At 34.6% G+C, this 25444-nt stretch overlaps 2 protein-coding genes across 2 annotated transcripts in view; both read right to left on the bottom strand.

Moving 5' to 3' along the window:
• LOC149896722 (neural/ectodermal development factor IMP-L2-like) overlaps window positions 1-25444 on the bottom strand; it is a 68957-nt gene that overhangs the window by 18494 nt on the left and 25019 nt on the right. The window lies entirely within an intron of this gene.
• LOC149896724 (uncharacterized) lies at window positions 15482-16393 on the bottom strand. Its single transcript, XM_090117055.1, has one exon. The coding sequence runs from the start codon at window positions 16391-16393 to the stop codon at window positions 15482-15484; it is 912 nt and encodes a 303-aa protein (XP_089973181.1).

Raw genomic sequence — 25444 nt, 5'->3', positions numbered from 1 at the left:
TTACTACGCATATAATGTGGTAAGACATCTGGTGATGGTATCATCATCACAATAAGGATAGGTTAATTCAAATCAGTATGATTATGTATTGGTGATGAAGGAAGTAGGTACTTATATATAAGATATGCCCCCGTGCTCAAAGAAAACTACCGGGAAATGATAATTGTTTCAAATCACCGCAGTAAAAAGTACATACTTGCTCCATGAAAAGATTTAATCATAAAATATAATATCTAACGTCATGTGTATATCTTCTTCTTCTTATATATAAAAATGAATCGCAAAATGTGTTGGTAAGCGCATAACTCGAGAACGGCTGAACCGATTTCGATAATTCTTTTTTTATTATATTCCTTGAAGTACGAGGATGGTTTTGATGTAGAGAAAACGTAAATATGTACCACGGGCGAAGCCGGGGCGGACCGCTAGTCTTATATATAAAAATGAATCGCAAAATGTGTTGGTAAGCGAGAACGGCTGAACCGATTTCGATAATTCTTTTTTTATTATATTCCTTGAAGTACGAGGATGGTTCTTATGTAGAGAAAACGTTAACATGTACCACGGGCGAAGCCGGGGCGGACCGCTAGTTAGATAATAATTTATAACGACAGAAGAGAAAAACAAACATAGTAAAGGCAAAGCTATCACAGCTTTGCCTTTATCCTATGTTTAGATTATAGATAGTGTGTTAAGTAGGTGTTTAAAACTTCTTTTAGTTAGAGCTTGTCGAACTTATAAGGGTAGTTCATTCTAAAGTTAGGCCGTATTCAGAAAGAAAGCTGGAAACTTATAATAATTACCACTTACCAGCGCTGTTATGCGCCGGTAAGCGTACTGGCGCATAACAGCGCTGGTAAGTGGTAACCCGCGCAGGAAAATATATGAACAAGCGCCCATAAGCGCCGACAAGTACCGACAAGCTTCGACACGCGCTGGTCAGCGCTGGGTGCTGCCATATAAAGTTTGTCTTGGGCTGCTTCAACCTGCTTTCTTTATGAAGAAAGAACCAGCGCAGACAAGCGCCGGTAAGCGCTTATAAGTTTCCAGCTTTCTTTCTGAATATTCCCTTAACCAATAATAAGTTTACCAATCATTCTAGAATTTACTTTACCTTTGCACTGCGTAGAAAATCTCAGAACGCTTCTGGTCATCAGTTTAGTACAAGTCAAAAGTCACATCAAAATTGTAAATGTTAATTTGCAATACAAACAATAAGAACCGACAGACGAATTACAACTAGAGCAAGAAAAAAATATTGAAAAAGTCATGGGATAGGCGATGAAAGTAAAAATAATGCTAATTCTGTATTGAGAAGAGAAATCACGTTTGTTGAACGCATTTCGTTTTTAAATGATAAGAGTCACGTGGGGAAAGACAATTTGTAAAGATTTTTGGTGAAAGAACTAAGATAATACATTGAAAGAACTGAGATAATAAATAAATTATTAATAATACGGTTTATCCCCGTCTAAACAAAGCTTATATCTACAACGTAGTTGATAATATTGTGACAACAAAAACTGAATTTTGATGATGACAAATTATTAGTTTTCTGTCATCGATTTGCAGGGGTTAATTCATTGACTCATGAATTCTATAAAATACTAGCAAACCAGGCGAACTCCGTTTCGCCACCAGAGACACCTTTTCTTTGCTATAAACCTCACGGAGCCACCTTTCCAACGAATGCAAAACCGTGAAAATCGGTTCGTGCATTCTGGAGTTATAACGTCAGGAAGGAAAACCCGACTTATTTTTATATAGTAGATAATATACATATAAGCAGTTTGTGTATTGTAAGATTATTAAGTTTCCAAAATCATTTAAAGAATGTGGTAGTGAATATTCAAAAACTGATAACCTTAATGTTCTATGATGAGCGCAAGTAAACAAATAAGGAAAAAACTGTTTATTATAAAAAAGAACACTATCTAAGAACAAAAACCAAATTATAGAAAAATAAGCCTATAGAATCAAACTTGTACACTTATTATGTTTTTTTTATACATGTGAACTTAGATATTACGCAGTAACGGATGTATGAAAAAAATGGCCAAGTGCGAGTTTATAAATGACAAAAAAAAGTATATTGAATGATTACATCTTATATCAAAATTAAATAAACATAAATTCGCGCAAATTAGCATTATCACATCTTATCACGATTAATTTGCATAACGTAATAATTTATCATAAATAATTATAGATGCATTACAAACAAATTGATATTTGGAATATTGTATGATGTATCGATATCAATTATTTAAAACCAACTGTGCCCCGCGGGTTTGCTCCGATCCTATTGGTCTTAGCGTGATGATATATAGCCTTCATCGATAAATGGACTATCTAACACAGAAATAATTTTTCAAATCGGACCAGAAGTTCCTGAGATTATTCCGAGCAAACAAACAAACAAACTCTTCAGCTTTATAAAATTCGTATAAATTAATCTTATCTCTGATAATGCACACTTGATATTAAATGCAACCATTCAAGCAGGGCTTACACGAATTGTTATTTATCAGTCCATTCATGTATCGATAATGAAATTCATCTCAAAATCACGTGTGCTCTTATATAAGTTTCTGAGTATTCCCCGTTTATCCATACTAATATTATAAATGCGAAAGTAACTCTGTCTGTCTGTCTGTTCAATCATGCCTAAACTACTGAACCAAATTTTATGAAATTTGGTATGGAGATATTTTGATACTCGAGAAAGGACATAGGCTACTTTTTATCCCGGGAAAATGACGCAATACCGGAAATCCCACGGGAACGGGAACTATGCGGGTTTTTCTTTGACTGCGCGGGCGAAGCCGCGGGCGGAAACCTAGTTATTCTATAATTTTGCATTACATATATTTTGAAATTCATTAAATATCCTTGACCGTTGATTATGCAACAGATAATGTGGCAATGTAATGTCAAATGTATGAAACTTCAAGGATCAGTTCACATGTCAGCTTATACCATTACTTTCATATGTAGTTTTTCCTTATTCATGATTTAAGTTTTCTAGATACAATTCTAGTGATCGTTAGGGTAAAAGCCGGATAGTTGCGCCAGTGGGATACTTGCCGCAGTTTCGAATACACTATGTTACGGACATTAGTGGCAATAACGCTTTACTATAGTTGTAAGTACCCCTCCCGCAGACCTCAGTGCCACGTCAATCGTTTGTGTAGAATCACGCGTTTCATCTTTGCGAGCGAAATTGTTCCGCGGTGAAACTTCGATAGGCGTTGAAACTATATTGGTAAGTCATTTGTATTGAATATTTTTGTTACTAATTGTGATTTCAATATAGTTTATGTTTCATTGCGTGCATTAGACTTTAAATTATACTGTTAATTACATTTTATTGCAAAATATTGTTGATTTATTTCGCAAATAAAAAGGGCAAGTATCCGTATCAAAAAGGATAGTCGCCTTAGAAACTTGTGCGGATAGTTGCTCTCGGGGCAACTATCCGCAACTACAAATTCTTTCACTAGCAAATATTAATATTATTGCGTTTTTATTGGTAATAAGGCATCTCCGTGCCGGTACAATATTCATTTCGCTAATTTTTTATTTAACTTCCAGGAAAATACCCTGTCCTTGATTTTGAAAATGAAAAAAGACTAGTGACTCATATACTAAAGCTCGGAGACGCAGGATTTCCTCCTGAAAGAAATACAATTCGTCAGCTAGCTTACCAGTTTGCCGAAAATTTGGGGTTAAAGCATAACGGCTGGGCCACAATGGTTAAAAAGCTTTCTGGAAAGAAATCCCGAAATAGTTTTGAGGCAAGCTGAGGGTTTATCAATTGAAAGAGCGAGGGGTCTCAACAAGAAGACGTTTCCAAATGTTTTGATCTACTTATTACCTACTGTCTTAACTGAGAATGAATTGCTGGTTAAACCAGATGGAATATTTAATATGGACGAAACTGTATTGCATGCGATGTGGAAAGATGAAATCCCTCACTTCTGATGATTAATGCCAAAGTTGTAACAAATAATAAAGACTGATTAAGTGAATTGATATAAATTTGTTTTTTTATTTAAAAAAAATATTGTGAGGCATCTATCCCCTCACGAGGCAAGTATCCTCTGAAGTATTATTTACGATAGGCAACTATCCGCTAGATTAGGCAACTATCCTTCATTTGAGAGGTCAAATAAAACAGGATTTACTCAAAACCTTTAATAATTATGTTTAATAAAATAGGCTAATATGATGGCTTAAAGACCTATCTTTTGATATACATGTTTCATTATTCTTATTAAGTACATAATTTTTCATAATAAAGCTTTTTTGAAAAGTGGCGCAACTATCCGGCTTTTACCCTATTTACATACAATTGTATGAATTTAAAAGATATGTCACTGTTGAAGCACTTATAATGTAAACGACCAATTACCGATCCTTGAGGTACACCCTAATTGTTCTATGGCATTAAATTATGTAATGTAATATTATGTTGTTTTCTGTTATATATTATATGCGTTACTTATATATTTATTATGCTAGTACGCACTTACGCAGTCCTTTTATGTGCTATTTTAGTAGCGAATTTAACAATTATAATTTCTATTAGTAATACCAAAACTAGACAAAAAATCGTAATTCTTCAACTAAAAAATAAATCATTGATTTTTCTATAGTCGTAACCGCTAAACATAGAACTGCGTATGTACCACTAAAGAATAGCTTTATCATTTTGTATCTCCTATCTCTCACTTTCTATAAATTAAAGGAAACTTTTAAATCCGACATGACTTGCAATTTTTTAGTCGACTGATACGATAGTCTATATCGTGACTTCATGCCAACTGTCAAACGCGTGAAGTTTTCTTTTTTTTGGCGCCATTTTCTTAACTTTTCCTTCATCCCTATTAGCTATTTGTAAAATACATAAGCTCTCATTGGTCTTTACAATTTCAAATTGACTAGTTATGAAATTCTCTTAAGATTACGATCTACTGAATAAATTGAAACGTAGACGGTTACACAATAAATGTAAAATAGGCAAAAAATTTATAGAATTTTAATGGTAGTATGATATCATTTTCAGCATCTTATTTTGACACGGTATATTATTATGTAACTTTTCACGAATTTAAACGATTAGCAAAAAAAGAGCGTACCTATGTGCCGAGCATGAGCACGTGTCAGAAGTGAAACTTCTTTGGCAAGATTCAAAACCAAAACCGTTGCCTTACTCCATGACGTGACGGTATTGCCATGACGCGACCTTGTAAAAATTCTTATTCAGTTTTGAGCTTTTTGAACTCTGAAGTTTGCTTTTGACACACGCACATCAGTGTTTATTAAAGGTGCACTCACACACATCAGTCACCGTCAAGTCACCGATGACTGATCGGTGACGGTTTGTGTACGTATCCACAAACACCAGTCACCGTCATGTTGTCCGTCAGTCACGTCGCCGGTTTGACTGAATCATTGAACACATACATCAGGTTAGTCAGTGATTAGACGTGTGTCACGCTAGAGAACATGTAGCAATTGACGGTAGCACGACGCTGACTGAACTGAGACGTGACGGCACCGGGTGAGTGGGGATAAAAGTATGATACATGTATGGTAAGATTATTTGACGTGCCTGACCGGTGACGTCACTGATAGATTTCGTGCCGGCGACTGTCGTGTGGGAACAGAGTCATACTAGAACTATTGATACATATTTTTTTTTAATCCTGTCCGGTGACGTGCCGTGACGGTGACTGATGTGTGTGAGTGCACCCTAAAGGTTATGGTCGAATTTGGACCACTGGGTGATCAATAGGAGAAATATATACGTAGATGTTCTAGACAGAATATTTCAAGTTCCAACTATCATGACTAAGATCACGTAAGCCTTGTGATACGTCATTCATCATTTAAACTATATTCTAAATGTTATGTGATCTATTGTTGCTTTTTTTTTTTTTTTTTTTTTATGCAATGGGAAAGCAAACGAGCAGACGCGTCGCCTGGTGTTAAGCGAAACGCGCCGCCCATGGGCATCCTCTCCACTGGGAAGAGGATGTGTTGCTGTCCACAACAAGGAAAGAGAGGGATATCACGGGAATTTATTTACATTACTGCCGGTTTTTCAGGTACTTAAAGGCACTCTTTTTGAAAGTCTCCATGTTGTAAGAACTCGGGAATACCGCCGTTGGTAGGTTGTTCCAAAGCTTCACAGTTCGCGGGAGAAAGTTTCGCGTAAAACGCACTGTGGAACTCCGCCAGCAATCGAGGTGGTGAGGGTGGAACTTATTTTTCTGGCGGGAGGTGCGGTAGTGGAATTGAGCGGGTGGGATTAGACTGAAGAGTTCCTCAGCTGCTACATCTGCTGCTGCTACATCCCGTTTCTGTTTTAAAGTGATTCCTTTTACTCATCCTTGTGTTAATTTTGATATTTATACGTATTTAATTTATTCTTCTTCTATTCTTTACTGATTTTTGTATGTTTGTTACTTTTTCGCAGAAAAATCTGATCGGGTCCATATACAATTTGGTACAGTCTACACGAATAAAGCCGCAGGCAGAAGTTAGTTACTTCCTTTTTTGAATTACGTAGTAACTATTTAGTTATCTGTCGTAAGACAAAAATCTAAAGGAGTGGGATAGAGCGTGCTATTCAACAACCCCCCCTTTTTGAAAATGACACTGTGTATTACGAGAAATATAATAGTATGGAAACTATTAATTACTATCCATACTAATATTATAAATGCGAAAGTAACTCTGTCTGTCTGTCTGTTACTCAATCACGCCTTAAATACTGAACCAATTTGCATGAAATTTGGTATAGAGATATTTTGATACCCGAGAAAGGACATAGGCTACTTTTTACCCCGGGACATAGGATAGGTTTTATCCCGGAAATTCCACGGGAACGGGAACTATGCGGGTTTTTCTTTGACTGCGCGGGCGAAGCCGCGGGTGGAAAGCTAGTACTTCATATATTTTTATAATTACTAAGTATATATGTAGTATTAATAGTTTCTTAGTAACCATGAGTTTAAGGAAGCCATTAAAGAATCGCAAAAATGTGCTTTTTATAACGTACGACATTTTATCGTATGTTCAGTGATCGATATTTTTTTCTATTTAAAAAGTTCAAGTGAAAATAGTAAGTGTTTCGACAGATATGCACTGACTGCGGTGCTAAATTCTACTGCTTTTTTCAAGTAATATATGAAAAAAAAGGTTGTATATATGTATTATAAAACTGTCTGTCTTTAGATATGCTTAGATATTTAAAAAAAAGACGGGTTGCACTGGGGGAGTGCCGGTAGAAGTGAAAACTTGATTATAAACGTTGAGCATGTTTGATATTTTGGAATGGTATCCGTCTTACGCTTTTTCGATCAGGTCACGTGTCCTGACGCGAATTTAAGATTTTATACCCATTACAGAAAAAGTGCTCAACGCCGCTAAAGAAGTTTTCACTTCAAAAATGTATGTATATTTATAGGTGTTAAACCCCTGAGTGATAAGTTACTGGCAGAACAAAATTTGCCGAGTCAGATAGTAGTATATAATATATATTATGTACTTATGAAAAATCGGGTGCTATAAAGGTCTAGACATTTTCTATATTATCTAATAGCCCATGAAATCTTTCAACAACGCAAGAGCATTTTCAGTCTAAACAAATGTATTTATGAATCTTTGTTTTCTTAAAGAATATGGTTTACCTGCGTTGAAAGAAACGTAAGCAAATATATCAGAAATATTTATGTACTTTTAGGAGGTTGAACTCATCTTTATATTACATATTCGACTCATTTTTTTATAGTCTACGCTAATAATATGTTAAATTAAATTGATAATTTTCTCGTGTGCATGTTGATTAAAAAATAACGTATCGGTTGACGGTTGTTATAAGTAAAGCGTTGTTCCAATATTTTTGTATGTGATATAGTTACTACTTATTGCCAATTGGATGCACAGATATTGATGCAGTTTTGCTAATCGAATTATGTGATTGGATGGATATTATTTATAGGAAATATAAGCTGTCAACTCCAACTATTAAAAATTTATTCCATCTTGGTAATATTGGTTATACGAATTTGTTTAGTTTCACTAGCATTTTCTATATTATTTAAGATTTTTTGAAAAGAAACAGAATGGTTGAGTATGGAATTTAAAAATGAATGGAAATTCACGAAAACGTTGTATGCAATTAATCTTAGTAAGTACAGATGAGATAAATGGGATATCTAATGATTTAACTATTAATTTATGGGATCGGTTGCAGGTTCTCTATTGTTGAAATGAACCACGTTATGTAAGTATAACGTGTTTAGACAATCATTTTGGGGTTCCGTAAGTGTGTGCTAATTTGTGCCGCCCGGAAATTAAATTAAATAAGTAAATACTTTTTATATCCAATTTTAAATAATATATTAATCATAATACTTGGTGCGTGATCAATTTTAACCCAACATGTATAAAAGATCGAAGATTGCTACCTATATACATATCTACTAATATTGAGCAGAATTATATTAATCTTATCTTATCTTATATATAAAATTCTCGTGTCACAATGTTAGTCTGCATACTCCTCCGAAACGGGTGGACCGATTCTCATGAAATTTTCTGTGCATATCGGGTAAGTCTGAGAATCGGCCAACATCTATTTTTCATAACGTAAACATGTACCACGGGCGAAGCCGGGGCGGACCGCTAGTATGTAGATAAACAAAAACTTTGTGCTTTAAAAACGATCTTAAACTATGTATGTATTACATAGTAATAAGTGAAATACAAAAATTACTTCTTGAACCAAGAATGAACGAGGATCGATTCATGTAGTTTTGACTAGAAAATATATAAGCTATGAGCGTTTATTTGTTGAAAAACGAAATACACATAAACTAATTACACACAATTTTTAAATATTCGCGTACTCGATGATTTATTAGTAAAGTACAATAATTATTTGTAATTATCTATGATATCTTTTCTAAATAACCAAGAGCAAGACTTTATGAGGCCTACCTTATCCCGCCCTTTCGAAGAAACTGAAGGGCAGGTAAACCCTTGGCGTAACTTGTCGATAAAAAGTGACAAGACATTGTTATGTGGAAGATAGTGGGCTATGTTTCCATTGTTACATGGTAACAGAATTTCTAAATTTTATTTATAAATATATATACTTAATCCTGCAACTAATTTCTGATAAACATTTTTATTTATTTAGCAAGTTAGTTTACTAACAGTATACTTTTGGAAGCGATATATTTTATTCACGTAAAAAAATAATTTTATCGGGTTTTGTTTCCTAATTTAGCTCCTATATTTCTGAATTTTCTGATCTAAGTAGTTTAAGGTAGTGCGTATTTCGGTCGTTTAGTCAGTTTTGTTTGTAGTTTATGGTTATGTAGTAGTTTGTAGTATGTGGAGAAACATAAATATTTAAATATTGTTTTACCTATGTACGGTTCAAGAAAGCTTGCTTTTATCTTTACTCATTTCTTTTTAACACGCATAAGCTTCACCTGTAGGTATGTTTGTATGTAACCGACTCCTTCAGAGACGATTTTGATCGACTTTAAACGGACAGATTTAGTTCTTACAACGGTGTGTACAATAAAGTTCTCATTCATTCATTCATTCATTCATTCTTAATTCAATAATTTCATGAGTTTATCTTAGTAAAGCGTGTTTCTTTTTATTTATTTAATTTTATTTATTACTCACGAAATACGGAAATTACTGAGAAAATATAAAAAGCATCATGAAAGGTCAGCAAAATAATATAGGTAGTTAGTTTGTAAAAATGTCGCTGTACAATGGAAACTTTTTAACGTCCATGTTACGTGACCCACTGCACGGACAGACTAAAAGACGACTGTTCATTATACAAACAAAAATAAACCATACTGCCAAGCTTTAAAGTTCAAAATTCAATAAACGAAAATATTCTCAAAGTCCCGAAAGCTATTCAACGCGTACCGAGAAAATTGAACTGTATGCTGTAAAGATAAGGACTAAAATAGCTTGCATACGTTTTAGCATGCAAGCTTGAAATGAATGAAAAATAAACTCTATCTCTTTGTGATAAGGATCAAAATGTAGGGTGGCAATAATTTTAACTTGCATAGGATTTTCCCCAATGCATTTAGATCGACTCGATAAAATCTCTTAAGAAATGACTCATTTTCTGTTTGATCTTTTAATTCGTATTGCTATGGCAATGGAGATTGGTTATGGAATCGTATGACGGTTTAAATTGCTTATAAATTGAAGGTAAAGTTTAACTGGCTATGAAATTGAATTAATTTTTATGCAGTTAAATGACTGGACGGAAAATTACTAGAATAGTCTTCGTTTTTAAAGGAGCCGGTTTTATTTTTATATCTGTTCTTTACTAAAAATAAAGTTATTTTTTCATATGAGTAGGTACTAGGTACTTAGCTAACAAGGAGCTTGTTATTTTTGCTTTTTTACGTTTTATAAAATTGTTGATATTTAGTACAATGCCTGTTTTATTGTTTTAGGTACTTTAAACATTATGTTATTACTCTTGATGCAACGAACCTTAGAATTATTTTAGTGTAAACACGCGTAGAGCATTCTTTCGTTGTTCTTAGCGCGCTCGAAAAGTTCAGGTTAGTTCAGGTTGAAAAATAAAGTTTATTGTAATTATTTATTTCTGATATACCAAATTGTAACTTATTGTTAAATATATCCGGGTAATAAATTATTTAATCTAATATTTGTCATCGTAATACAACGATAAAGTATATATCCTAATCCTATTGTATGGATTATCATATAATCTATCTCTGTGCCTAATTCCAACCAGATCATATTACAATTGAAAACTATCATTACGTACCTATATTTATTTATGTATTGTATTAAGCTATTGCATAGCTTCTATCGCGGGCCTTGAGCGCGGGGACCGAATCCAGAAATTTCATAACGAAAAAACCTCACGCTCCCCACTCAGATGGACACGGAGGTGTGGCTTGAAAGCATGCTATGCAATAGCTTTACCGCGGCAGTCCCCGAGTGCCATACGTCTTTTTTTATTTTATTTACTGTCTACTACTAATTATTGTAACAAATACGTAATTTAGTTTTTGAAAGACAATAAGCGATCATTATCATATAATTATTAATTATAATAAAAAATTATCCATAAACTTATTTATTTCCTACTCTTTAGTTTTAAAACCTTAAATATATTAATATTAAACATATATCTTTTTCCTTATAAGGTTTTCGTGTATTTTAAAATATTTCTCTTGCATTCGTTCTATTTATTATTCGGGGGTGTGTCTGCATCAATTTATTCAGTACGTGACGGTATTTTACAATTTATTGCGTCATACTCGGAGCCGACAGAGGTAACCACGCGTTTCCTCAATCCGCTAGGGACAGTATAGTTTTAGTGCTTTTTGGGACTGTTTCAGGTGTTTTAATTTTTTAATATTTTGAAGGCACAAGGTTTTGGTTGTAGTTTGTTTTATAAAGAAATTTTAAATAAATATTATAAAGATTGAACTTTTAAGGTGTTTGTCAAATTTTTCATACTTGCCATTAGTCAGCTTCATCTTCACTGAGTAACATGGGCTCAATTTTTTGTTATATTTGTAACCAACTTCGGTGAACCGAGAAAAGCGATTTTATTTATGTTTTTACTTTGTGTAATTTTAAAGGTCTGAGTTTATGTAAAATGTTGTAGTTTTATCGTATTCCTGAATATAAGTAAAATAATTATATTTATAATAATAATAATAATAAGGCGTAGGGATGTGACGACCCCATCGCCCCCGGATGGCATATCTACAATAGATATCCCATCCGTGCAGTCAGTCACCCCGCAGGGCACCTTGTGGCAAGGTGTCGGGGAGTAGCGACCCCGCGGGAACCGAGCGCTCCCGGGGGAGGTCCCTGTCCTCACCTCCGGACTGTCCCAGTGGCAGTTCGGAGTGAACAATGACGAGGTTCAGGATCCCCCACCTCTGGCTTGCCTTTGTTGGCCGTCCAGAGTGGAGCCGCCAGAGCTATATGCTCGGGGGTGGAAGTGTCTAATGGCGTAATAGCGGGGAAACCCGCTCCGGGCCCGAGGGCCCGCGATGGTGAAACCGGTGCCGCACCTCTCTACACCCCTAGCCGTTCAGCTGATGTTGCCCCCTTGTTGCCATTATCGGTAACCTTTTTGGGAGCCCATCGACCGAACTGGCGAGTCACCGTCTGCCATATTTTTCAATTTTTAATATTGAAAAGGCAGACGTCCATAGTCCCCATAGACCCAACCTACCGATCCACCGAACACCTCCTTTCCATAGCCTAGATTCGTAATTCCCATATTTTGCAATAGTCCTACATTGGCCGCGGACTGCCCAGGGCTGTATCTCTATAGTGCAGTCATGGGCAGCGGCTGGTGTCCCAAAACACATTAAAATTCTCTAAAGGGCCTCTGCGTGTTGGACCTGTGTCCCCACGTAAGCCTCCCAAAGGACCGGGTATCTTCCTTCTGGTGATACCCGTGTATTATGGAGAGAAACATAATAATAATAATATAATAATAATAATAAATCTTTATTTCAGACATCAATATCCATACATAATATAATTACACATACATTTACAATTTGGCATATATTTGGGACATTTAACTTTAACTTATTTATCAGTATAAAAAAAAAAAAAAACAATTGAACTATTTACGGTTCCTACCTAAATGAACACACAACCAATACCTAAAAATGGGACTGTTTAAGTACTCGGAGAGCGTATTTATGATTTTGTTATTAGAGGAGCGTATACGTGACCAAAAAGATGCTATTCGCAATCTAATAATTGCGAAGAAGTCATTGATGCCGCCATCTGCGAACATGCTAGACGCACTGCAGTACCTAGGCAATTTCATTAGGATGCGGTATGCATCATTATACTGCACCCTAATGGTGCCAAAAGCTTTTCTAGTGAAATTTGACCATAATTGACAAGTATACAAATTTTGACAATATGTTTTAAATAGAATCGATTTTACCTCTTTATTACATTTAGAAAATCTGCGTGCTAGCATGTTGCATCTGACGGCAAGCGCTCGTCGCTCACGTTCAATATCCTCATCATCATTTAGGTTTTCTGTGAGAAAGTGTCCCAAGTACTTAAACCGCCCCACACGTTCAACGGGTGTACAATTCAAGTAAACGTTAGGAACCATATCCGGCCCTCGACCTGCCTTAAACACCATCACCTGTGATTTCCCAACATTATACTTCAGACCATGCTCAAGCGCATAACGCTCACAGATTGAGAGCATGCGCCTGAGACCATTGATTGAGGGACTGAGAAGAACCATGTCGTCGGCGTAGCTCAAGTTGTTAACACAAGTACTGCCAATATGACAACCCACCTTCGTTCTACTCAGTTCCTCAATCAGATCATTTATATACAAGTTGAACAAATCTGGTGAGGTAAGCCCACCTTGACGCACTCCGCAGTTTAACCTATATTCGTTAGACAGCGAGTCGCCCCATCGCACACAATTGGTTTGGTTCTCGTACCAGTATCTCAACAAATCAACAACATTTGATGGAACAGAACTATTAGACAGTTTATTCCAAAGTAGTTTATAATTTACAAGATCAAAAGCGCGGCTGAGGTCCAAAAAACATGCGTACACGGAAGTATCTCGAGTTTTATAATAATTTATGACACTTTTTACGCTAAAAATTGCAGAATCTGTTGAGAGCCCGGGACGAAAACCAAACTGAGCGTCGTGTATTACAACATTCTTCGACAATTCTGGGTAAATAAGTCTTTCAAGAATTTTTCCCAGAATTGTGCCCAGTGAAATAGGTCTGTAATTGTTTAAATTCGAAAGTTCACCCGTTTTATTTTTAGGAACTGGCACCACAACAGTTTTCATAAGATAAGGAGGAAGATAAGAAAAGTTTAGACATAAATTATACAAGTCTGCCAAAACGCGAAAAATTTCCGGCCCTGCGTGTATTACATGCTCTAAACTAAGTCCGTCAATGCCTGGGGACTTACCGCGTGACATGCCCTTTACCGTCTTAGCGATATCCTTAGCCGTATATTTACACGGGTTTTTACTATTATTTATAACTTTATCACTGGCATTAGTAACCGAGCTTGAGTTTATTATTGGTTCTATTTGAAAATGCTTAGCAAATAAATCAGCAATTTCTTTTGGTTTCTGAACATTATTTATACAAGCGGGTGCAGATGTTTTGCCCTGTAAATTTTTTGTCGACTCCCAGAATTTTATGAAATTTTTATTCTGTTTATGCATTGCTAAGATGTCCATTCTTATCTTCTCCTGGTTGTTTTGACACCATTTTAGTTTGTTTTTAAAAGTCCTTTTACTGTTAACCATATTAATAAATAAGTCCCCAGTCATTGGCTTACCTGCAGCTACCCAATTTTTAAAATTAAATCTCGCTCTCTGGTGCAATTCCCGAACATGATAATTCCAACCAGTTATATTCATCCTCCTAACCTTACGATGACACCCAGAACTTACAATTGCTGCATTCTGTAGTGTTTGAACAATTTTGTCATAGTATTCATTAATTAAAAATAAATGATTTGTACAATTAACCGTATCACAGATCTTACATTGACTAGAATATTTTAATTTAATTAAGTTATCACAGCATTGCTTACTATAAACATTAATTTGATTTAGGTCTCTATTACCCCAAATAACACCACTATTTAATCCCTTGCTACTGCAATGTACCTTACACTGAACAACTTCAATGTCACACTGTACTATAAGCGGTAGGTGATCTGACCAATACACATCGTGTAATACATTTATCGAAGTGATACTAGGAAAAGCCGCTTTAGTCACAACACAATGATCCAGCCAAGATCTCGTATAATAGACATCACTTACGTACGTGTATTCATTGGAGTCTTTACCTAAAATTTCTAGGTCGGCACATAAAAGATCGTGTTCGTTACAAAAGTTCATTAATTGGCGTCCAAATCTCCCATTCGGATCAGCATTAAAATCGCCAAGACAATAGGCCGCCTCAACGTCGCTATCCTCTATTATTGCAGACATTTGTGCCAACGTTGACGTAAAATCTATAAGATTCTCTTCCTTGTCTGTCGGTAAATATACGCTCATCACCAAAAAGTGGCGGTCATCCATAGAGATACGGACCGCAGCTAGCCTATCACTTGTACATTCTACTGAGACAACGCTAGAAAATAATGTCTGCCTCCACAGGATAGCTATTCCTCCATAAGGACGCCCGCGTAGGACGCCCACCGATGTATCCACCGATGATTTAGCAAAGGCACTAAATTTAGAGTCAATTTCATTTACTAAGTTTAAGTCATGTGGAAGAAGCCACGTCTCCTGCAATGCAATAATGTCATTTGTTTTGCATAACGACCGTACTTGATCAAGAGATCGTTTTAATGATCTACAATTAAATGATGCCATTGTTAACTTTTTACCCATATTTTAATTGTTGTTACTACGTTCGGAGTGCGTCTTTGCGAAACGTTCACGAAATCGACGAAACACTAATCCTGTGGGCCAGAAATTAGGGTCCAAAAATCTATTCAAACGGTCCGCTGAAACTACCACTTTAAATGAATTAAATGTCGTCTCAACATTCTGTTGCAGAAGTTCCACGGATATGAACTCCTCACCCATATCTTGAATATGCGCTATGATGTCTGCTTCATTTACAGTCTTTTTTGTCCGCGAGACATATACAGACGCCTGGGAAAGCATTACTTGTATTCGTCCTTTATTAGTCAAAGTTCCACGCATGTTAGTTTTGTGTTTACGTTTTTTATATTCTACTAGTTGAAATTCGTTATTTACACCTTGATTGTCCAATTTCTTTGTCATTGGTAATGATTGCGTCGTCACAATATCCCTGTATGTAGGAATTACAACTGAGTCCGTTTCTAGTGAGAGGTTAGATGTAGATAGGTTGTCGTCGGGTTCGCGAAGTCCTGCAGAAGATGCTGCGGACTCCGTCGATTCGGTAATGGTTCGTGGCGCTGGTTGGGATGCTTTACTTGCAGTTTTGTCTCTGATCCGTTTTGTTTTCTGCATATGAACTGTACGCGTCAATTTATTACTATCATTCATGGTCATATCCACATCACGAGGGCGCAACTGAGTCAATTCACTACGTAATGAGGTTTCAAAATGGGTCAATTCGGACTCTGTAATACATTCAGTTCGCATACAATTTATTTCATTTTTAAGAAATGTCAAGTCTTTTAAAAGTCGAGTAACATCGACATAGTCAAATGTAATAGGAGGTAATCGATTGAGATCCCTAGCCACGAATATTGGCTGGTCGTCAGGATCAGTCTCCTTTAAAACCTTTATTATATCTTTTATATTTTTCTTCATTTTGTCATCACCCTTACGCCGTATAATATGTTGACTACAACTCAAAGTAGAATATAATTCTATTTTTGCAGTTTCAACTTCCAGGTCCGTAAAGTTCGAGGCACATATTTGAAGAACGCTCAATTCGTCCAATACATCAATTTTATTTTGAATAAATGTTAAAAGTTCATTTATAATAACTTTACGTTCCGTCATGATTAATATTGCGAATAATACGCAAACAATTCACACAGCATAATGTTATCGCATTGAATACAACGCGCGACAGCGAGCACTCGCTAAACCGGTTCCGCGACGACTGTTGTTTATCTATATGTATTGTTTCTGTTAGGTTGCTTCTATACCTTTTCCCACCAGAGAAGATAATGTACTTCCCATATTGATGTTGGAAATAAATCCAAAATTACCTGCAACAGAAAAAAAATACAATTTAGAAATCTTCACTCCACTTAAACTATTATAAGTGCTGATAAATCGTTCAAGTACTATCACTGTCTGGTACAAACCACTTTTATTATCTTATAAAACAAAGTACAATAGAAATTGTAATGTCATTATACTAATACTTTGATCTAATAATATTATATGCAGTGTATTTCGCAACTCACTGATAACAAAGTTCTCATATCAGTTGATTTTCTTTTTTATGGAAAATGTACCTCTCTTATCTAAGAATGTCACATTGATTAGTATTTTAATGTCATGTATTTTTACGCGTGTTAATAATAGCCTTTATTAGTGCAAAGGAAGATTTTTTTGCGTGTAAATTACTATCATGTTTTGTACGATTAGAGATATAATATTTTATCCCCAAAAAATAATTACCATTATAGATAGCTATTACCTATACTAAATAGAAATAGAAATAGAAATAGAAAGCGTTTTATTTGCCACCATGTAACTCTTAGTAATTAATACACAAAACAGAAAAAAAAGATAGTAATGGAGGCAAAAAGGACTCCCCGTCAGCAAAGCAGCAACCACTATCCTCCTTGCATGATGTCGATGCGACTAGATAAATTATATTATTTTAAGACATTTGCATGTTTTGTGGATACGAATAAACATAAATAATTTATTATTAGATGACTCAGTGACAGTGAAGGAAAACATCGTAAGTGAAACCGACATGTCCAAAAATCAAATCCGCCAACCTGCAGCCAGCGTGGTGAATTATGGCCTGTATAGGAGACCTGTGTCCCGGCAGTGGGAACGTATATGGGCTGATGATGATGATGATGAATATATTATATAGATGATCATTTTATTTACTTGTGTGACGAGGTGATAAAAAGTATCTAGTTCGAATTATTAAGGTGTAAGTTTTATAAACTAGACTTCCTGAGTTTCTTCAGGAGGAGACATATAATCTAAAAGCATATTTTTTGATTGTATGAGCAGGATAAGTATCACCTTGTATCTACTATCAGTCGAAAGATCGATTATATTTAGATTTCATCCGCCGGATTTAAAGCGGGAGTAGATCCCGCAGATAAAGCATTGATAATAATATATGTATATTCAATAAAACAAATAAATTATCAGTGCCTAATTGTCATGTGTTTTGCATGCCAGTACTAAGTCACACGAATGGTCATTTACTATAATGCGAAATAATTATACTACTATTCTAATATCATGCCTATTTCACGCGTACTCTATTTGATAAAGCTTATACCAGTCAATGTACTGATATCATATCTAGTGTGATTAGAATAGATTAGAAATGATAATTTAAAACGCACCTGGATATATTTTAATAGTGGTCTATGTCTTCTTCGTGTAACTACTTAAATTTCATGGAATATGAGGTTCATTTATTATGAAAATAATATAACTAAGCGCAAAGTATCTACTAAATTTAGCGTATGTTACATAGTTATAAATATACCATGCTAAAATTAGGTAAATGAGTATACAATATATTTTTTGATAAATTCTTGTCGATAATTTTTTGCCTATCTATAAGACATCAGAGTGCTATAAAAAAATACTGTATTCAATATATGCAAATATATTAATATACAAGTATTAAAATTCGCTCATTTTCTCGTCTACAAAAGGGCGTAAAATAATCTTAAAGATATGATGTTCTTCCGGGCTTGCGGCCAGCCCAGAACTTTAGATAGTGTGATAACGTATTGATAACAGTCTCGTACGATTTACTGTTTAAATAGATAATGAATGTACTCATACATTTTAAAGGAAAATCAAAGATAATTGAATGTTTTGCGACGGTAGGTCTGGTTAAGTAAATACTTCGTTCTTCGCGTTTTGTCTTTTTTGTGTTGGATATAATGACTGTTATTTGTAAGTGTCGTAGATAAGTAAAGTCTGGCGTGGTTAAGAAAACGAATGTTTCAATTTAATTACGACTTAAAATGCATTGAACGATGTTTTTATGAATTGCCTATATTATTACTATCTTCATATTTTTCCCTCTTTCAAAACAAAAGGTTTTTTGCAAAACCTTTATTTTGTAATTCACACACACTGTTCACTGGTAATTCCATTTTTGTAATGTAATATTTACCGATTTGTTTAAATCCTTCAAAATTCAATAATAATGGCATTTTCATATTACAAACAAACAAAAATACTTTATTGTGCACCAAAATTGTTTAACTTAGAAGTACAGAAAAAAATAAATAAAAATAAAACAAAAGTTGAGCACAACAGGCGGTATTATCGCTAAGACAGCGATCTCTTCCAGACAACCTGGTGGTCAAGAATAAAACAGTGAAAGTACAAGTGCAAGAGGTGCGTTTATAAAGTTAAAAAATAATAATATATACAATAGATTATTAAATTACTCTATTTTCACGTGAAAAAATCTCCACAAATCACAGTCCCATCGTCCCACAAAACCGTAACAATTGGTCACCCTACCTCATTCATGCTTCCCCGAAGCGATACGTCATAGATAACAGAAGACCCGTGGAATGTCCACGTGGTGACTTTAGTGCGGGCCCTAGGGTTTTTGTTACCATTGCGTCATACCTTTTCGGTGACAAATTCTTTACTTTTTATTGACCACGTGCTTTTTAGGGACAATTTTTTGTTGAAATTACTCGATTTTCGTTTATCAAAACTAGACTTGTTTAAGCCTTCCCTGTAGGTACCTACTAACATTTCAAAACGAGGTTTAGCGAGACTAATGAACAGCAAAAAGTTTTTTTTTTTATATTATAACGAAACTAGCGGTCCGCCCCGGCTTCGCCCGTGGTACATATTTCGCAATAAAAGGTAGCCCTTAGTACTAGTCCTTTCTCGGGTATCAAAATATCTCCATACCAAATTTCATGCAAATTGGTTCAGTAGTTTAGGCGTGATTGAGTAACAGACAGACAGACAGAGTTACTTTCGCATTTACCTTTTATTGCGAAATAAGTAGGTACCACGGGCGAAGCCGGAGCGGACTACTAGTCGGCCATAAGACAAATAAAGATACGGGGTTAAATGAGACTTGTGTCAATCAACTAGAAAAAGAATTGGCTTGGAAATGTTATAAGAAATCACCCAATCATAAAACCAACATATTCATAGAATACCACTTCACTTCTCATCCACCCACTATTTGATAAACCAAGAAACCAGGAGGATGGTGTGCTATTAAAAATTACTTTTGGTGGTCTACCGAGGTAGGGAAAACAACCATAAAAATTCTCCTGTTGCAGATATGACTAGCAAAACCTTTATTGATTCTTTATTATTACTTTTTCTATAGCAGTCACAAACGACCCAATTCATACTACATACGTCATCATCGCGTGATCATGCTCTTGCGCATGTCGTTGCTATGATGCATTAAGAATTTAGAATACACGTGCAGTTTACCGACTTCTAAGAAAAGAGGTGCTGGTGGTATGTTTAACCGACTTTAAAGAAGTAGTAGAGTAGGTATTGTACCTACATGTGCATTTGTGATTTATCAATGTTTTCGCTAATTGTGAACTGATTTAAATGGTTTTAGTTAGGGAAAGAAATAGGCACGCTTAAAATCCAATTTTATGTTTGTTTGTTTTTGAAGTGAAACTTCTTTATCGGGGTTGGGAAAAAATTTAGTGTAACATTTTTTCGTTACGCGTGACATTTTTCCGTTACGCGCCATCTTTTTCTTAACCCTACCACGCGTGATTCGACGTATTTCTATATAGCCATATATTATTTTTTGGAAAATAAGGCCATAAAGAAGTTTCACTTCTTACGTGTATACACTAGTACACGGACACATTTTTTTTTTAAATCACGATTCGGGTGATAGAGCCTGATGACAGACGGGTGGACAGACAGACAACGTCTCGGTAATAAATGTAAAATAGATACATACAAGCATACACGTTATACACAAAATTTCCTAAGAATCGGTCAAGCCGTTTCGGTCTTCAGAGGAGACTGCAAATACCGCGACCCGAGAACTTAATAATAATATTGTTTTAGAAGATTTTCCCCTGTATTTCAATTTGTTGTTGTGCGCACAGCTAGTAGTAAAATAAAATAAAGTTTATATGACCTTTAATTGTATTCAAAGTATATTAATTTCTGATAAGAATAAAATGTCATTACATTGACGTAAAATGTCAATTTCGTATCATTATTCCGACAGAATTTATTTATTACTGAAAGTCGTGCGTGTCCTAATTTGTAAAAATACGGACGGATAATTTTTTGGATAACCCGATTGGTTTATTGGTCTTATTAGAAAATCAAATACAATATTTTTATTGATAGATATTATAAAGTAATTAAAAATAAATGTAAAGTAGATATGTAATAACACATATTTTATATTGAAAATCTAATTAGACATTATGTAACAAAAGACAAAAGCCCAATTAGACTACATATTAAATTATTATTTAATTATTACACGAGAAAAAGCTAGTAAAAGTTGGGGTTAGTACGGTTTTTATCTTACGAATTTTTACCAAATAGGACGCTTCATTCAAAGCTGTGAATGAATGAATAAATGGGTTTATTGAACTACGCTATCTGCTATGTTTACGTTACGCCACGTGCGTGATAATATATTTAACTGCTAATTTTATTTTATTTTCATATAACTAATCCATTCGATATATTAAAATAAAAATTTATAATATAAGTTCACTAGGTAACAATTCGGATAAGAATATTTTCAATGTGAGGAAAAATTCATGTAAAATATAACTGTAAACCGTAAACTAGAGGGTGTTATAAATTTGACGTCAGTGAAGACGTCAAAATAGATAAGTACTGAATTTAAAATGAAATAATTTTTAGGGATTTGAAACGCGATTTCACATTCTCGCTCATCGTTTTGACACCCTTTTGAAATTCATCGATATACTATGTAGCCATAACTTTATAAGTGTGTAAGACATTTTCATTTATATACCTAACTAGCGGTCCGCCCCGGCTTCATCCGTGGTACATATTTACGTTTTCTCTACATAAAAACCATCCTCGTACTTCAAGGAATATAATAAAAAAAGAATTATCGAAATCGGTTCAGCCGTTCTCGAGTTATGCGCTTACCAACACATTTTGGGATTCATTTTTATATTATAGACTAGCGGTCCGCCCCGGCTTCGCCCGTGGTACATGTTTACGTTTTCTCTACATAAAAACCATCCTCGTACTACAAGGAATATAATAAAAAAAGAATTATCGAAATCGGTTCAGCCGTTCTCGAGTTATGCGCTTACCAACACATTTTGCGATTCATTTTTATATATAAGACTAGCGACCCGCCCCGGCTTCGCACGGGTGCAATGCTGATGCCTGATACTAAATACACTACAGAAAAACTGTGAACGTTGTATATTTAAAAACATAGCGGCCCTCTCCAGCCGGGCGGCCGGCCGGTACCGCCGCAAACACTACGTCCCGCAATTTTTAAATCTGTAATATCTTCGAAAATATTCACTTAAATCATACGGTGTAAAGGGCCATATAGATCTATATTAAATGAACAATGTATTCAAGGTATTTAATTGGTTAAGGATTAATGCTTTATTGGTTAAAATCGCATCGAAAATTAGCCATTGTTTGTCGTAAAAAGTAAATGACAAAAAAAAGTTATTGCGGGTTATCCATAAGAGATAGACATATACCATCGCGGACTTTTCTGTAGACCTTTTCAATGTGTATAATACTTAGTACATTATTTTGATAAAACTCGTAGGGTTCAGCCTGCGTTTGCAATGTAAGCGGAAAAAATGTAATTTTTTACGACATCACATTAGAAACCTCAAAAATACCAGTACTTCTCCACTATTTAATGGATGTTATTATACATATAAACCTTCCTCTTGAATCACTTTATCTATTAAAAAAAACGACATCAAAATCCGTTGCGTAGTTTCAAAGATTTAAGCGTACAAAGGGATATAGGGACATAGGGACAGGGAAAGCGACTTTGTTTTATACTATGTAGTGATAGTGAAGATTAATATAAGTAAAGTATGTATATATATCGTTTTTGCAAAACAACGCGCTAAAAATATACATCATAAGATAATGTAAAAATATTCAGTCTGAAATCCACGAACTAACATTTTTTTTTATATTTAATCTGTGAAATCATAAAAATGGCCCGAAAATTATTAATTCGTCTGTAGACAAATCCTTGCCCACTTGACTAAGCTTAGGTAATTGAATTCTAAAATAAGACGAAAACAACAAAATAGTTTATTTTTGCTTAACTTGAGTTATCTTTAAGTTAGATTAGATTGAAAATTATTTCTAAGAAACATCGAGTTTAGAACTTTGTGAAGTATTTGTGAATGAGATGCTACAAGTTTATTCCCGTGACTTTACTTGTTAAAATAATAAAATATTAGGTAAATATTCTAGCGGTCAATACATCTGCAATTTTTGAAAATGATTTCAAGGTCGTGTCATGTCATATAATATGTGGTTTTGGTATATTTGAATTTTGCCAACGAAGTTTCACTTCTGACACGTGTGCTCAGCACACACGGTCTTTTTTATAAAATCTATCGTTTGTGTGAAAGAGCAGCTAGGTATATTTGAGTAATACTTTCACAGGCTCTCACACCCATAATAATTAATAGCATAGGTATTATAATTTATATACCTAAATGAATTATAATTATAATATTATTACATGAGTCGAGTTTACGTCAAGATAGAATAAGTAAATACCTATCATTTATATTCACATAAAAATTAGCATTAGAAAATCCTAAAATACCATCTCGAACTGTTGTCTCGGGCGATGCCCGAAACAACAGTTAACTATTCAACACTTTTTCTTTCAAAAAGCTTATGTCATTCGATTCGCAGTAAAGAGTTTGAGATATGACGTAACCTCCTTGGTTACCATATTATCTAAATTAATTAAAGAGGTTTGAACTGGCCGTACAAGAAATTGCCGGTGTCGTATGAGTCATCGCGAAAAAAAAAGTTAAAAAGAAAAAAAAAACATGGCGGCGCAAAAAGGCGGGAATGCGAGACAGCAGGTGTTCCGTTCGAAGGACGAGTGCCGATGAAAGTCGTTTCGTATTTAAAAATTGGGGGCCTGCTTTTAATAAATTATTAAAAATACTTTTTTCGATGCGTTTATTTAATCTTTCAATTACTTAGTCGTATTTTCACGTAGTACGTCTAAATAACATACCATCTTACCTATCGAGTATCAAAACTCAAAAGTCCTGCTTTTTCTTTGGGATAGAATCAAATACAATTTATACAAGGGACAATTTTTATTTTTTTTGTCCTAAACAAAATACACGCAAACCACCTTCGAAATATTTTCTTTTTGTAGTTTTAAATTAATTCTAAATAACACTACTTATTGATTAATTATTATGTAAATTGAATGAATCTTAAATGCCCTGGTTATCTAGTGATAGGGTGATAATGAAGGACTAGTTATTTTTACACAAAGGTTGTAGGGGTGGAAAATAGTTCTTGTAACAGAATATTAACATACACAATGTTGGGATAGGTTTAAATACGCTATTAGCTTCACCTGTATATTTTGACACATTTTGACCCACTTTAAACTGACAGATTCAATTCAAAATTTGTACACTTATTAAGGATCGGTGACAATACAATAATTTCATGAGTTTACAATATTAATTATCCTTGTACAATTGCTTTTGTGCTGTAAGACACTTTTCTTTTTTTTACCTTCCATTAAAAAAATAACTTGTGTGCCGAGCACACTTGTCAGAAGTGAAACTTCTTTGGCAAGTTTCACTTACAAAGTTAAACTTATTTCATTATAGATATGCATAATTCCATTTTTTACTAAAAAAACTAGCTTTCCGCCCGAGGCCTCGCTCGCGCTTTCAAAGAAAAACGCGCATAGTTCCCGTTCCCGTGATATTTCCGGATAAAACCTATCCTATATGTTAATCCAAGTTACCGTCTATATGTGTGCTTAATTTCATTGTTATCGGTTCAGTAGTATTTGCGTGAAAGAGTAACAAACACACAAACTTTCGCATTTATAATATTGAGTAAGATAGATAGGATATAATAAATAACCAAATAATATAATGAACCATCTCTCTTTTACCGGAGAAGCATTTCTCTCGATTGTTTATTTCGAACAAAAAACAAAAAAATATTATGACGTAAGCTTGCCAACCGGTCTGAATTTGACCTTGCCTTCCCTTATGACATGAGTGCATCTTTTTGTATGTTTGTCTGTTGTAATCATTAATAAAAAAATATTATAAAAACAAAAAACTCGACTGCAATTTTGAAGTGAAAATTCTTTGTAAAAAGTTTAGTGTAGGTAATATTTTTTCGTAACGCGTGACATTTTTCCTTTGACGTATTTATGTATAGTTGCATATATAGTAAATATTTTTTTTGAAAAATAAGGTCATAAAGAAGTTTCACTTCTTACGTGTGTACACTAGTACACGCACACATTTTTTTTCTATTCATTACTTTTTGGCGCCAATTTGTTTATTTTAATTTTGATGTACCCAGTGTCATACGGATCTAAGACGAATTTTAACATAACCCTTCTTCTGTAGAAGTCGGTTAAAGACGACTACAAATCTAAAATACGGCATTTTGATAAAG

The sequence above is a fragment of the Colias eurytheme genome, chromosome 27, assembly GCF_061535395.1.
Source record: "Colias eurytheme isolate Ceu_HAF_F1 chromosome 27, ilColEury1 Martin Lab GWU primary, whole genome shotgun sequence".
Lineage (NCBI taxonomy): Eukaryota > Metazoa > Arthropoda > Insecta > Lepidoptera > Pieridae > Colias > Colias eurytheme.
Note: the sequence above shows the minus strand (reverse complement) of the source record. Positions and strands in the feature narration are given on the sequence as shown.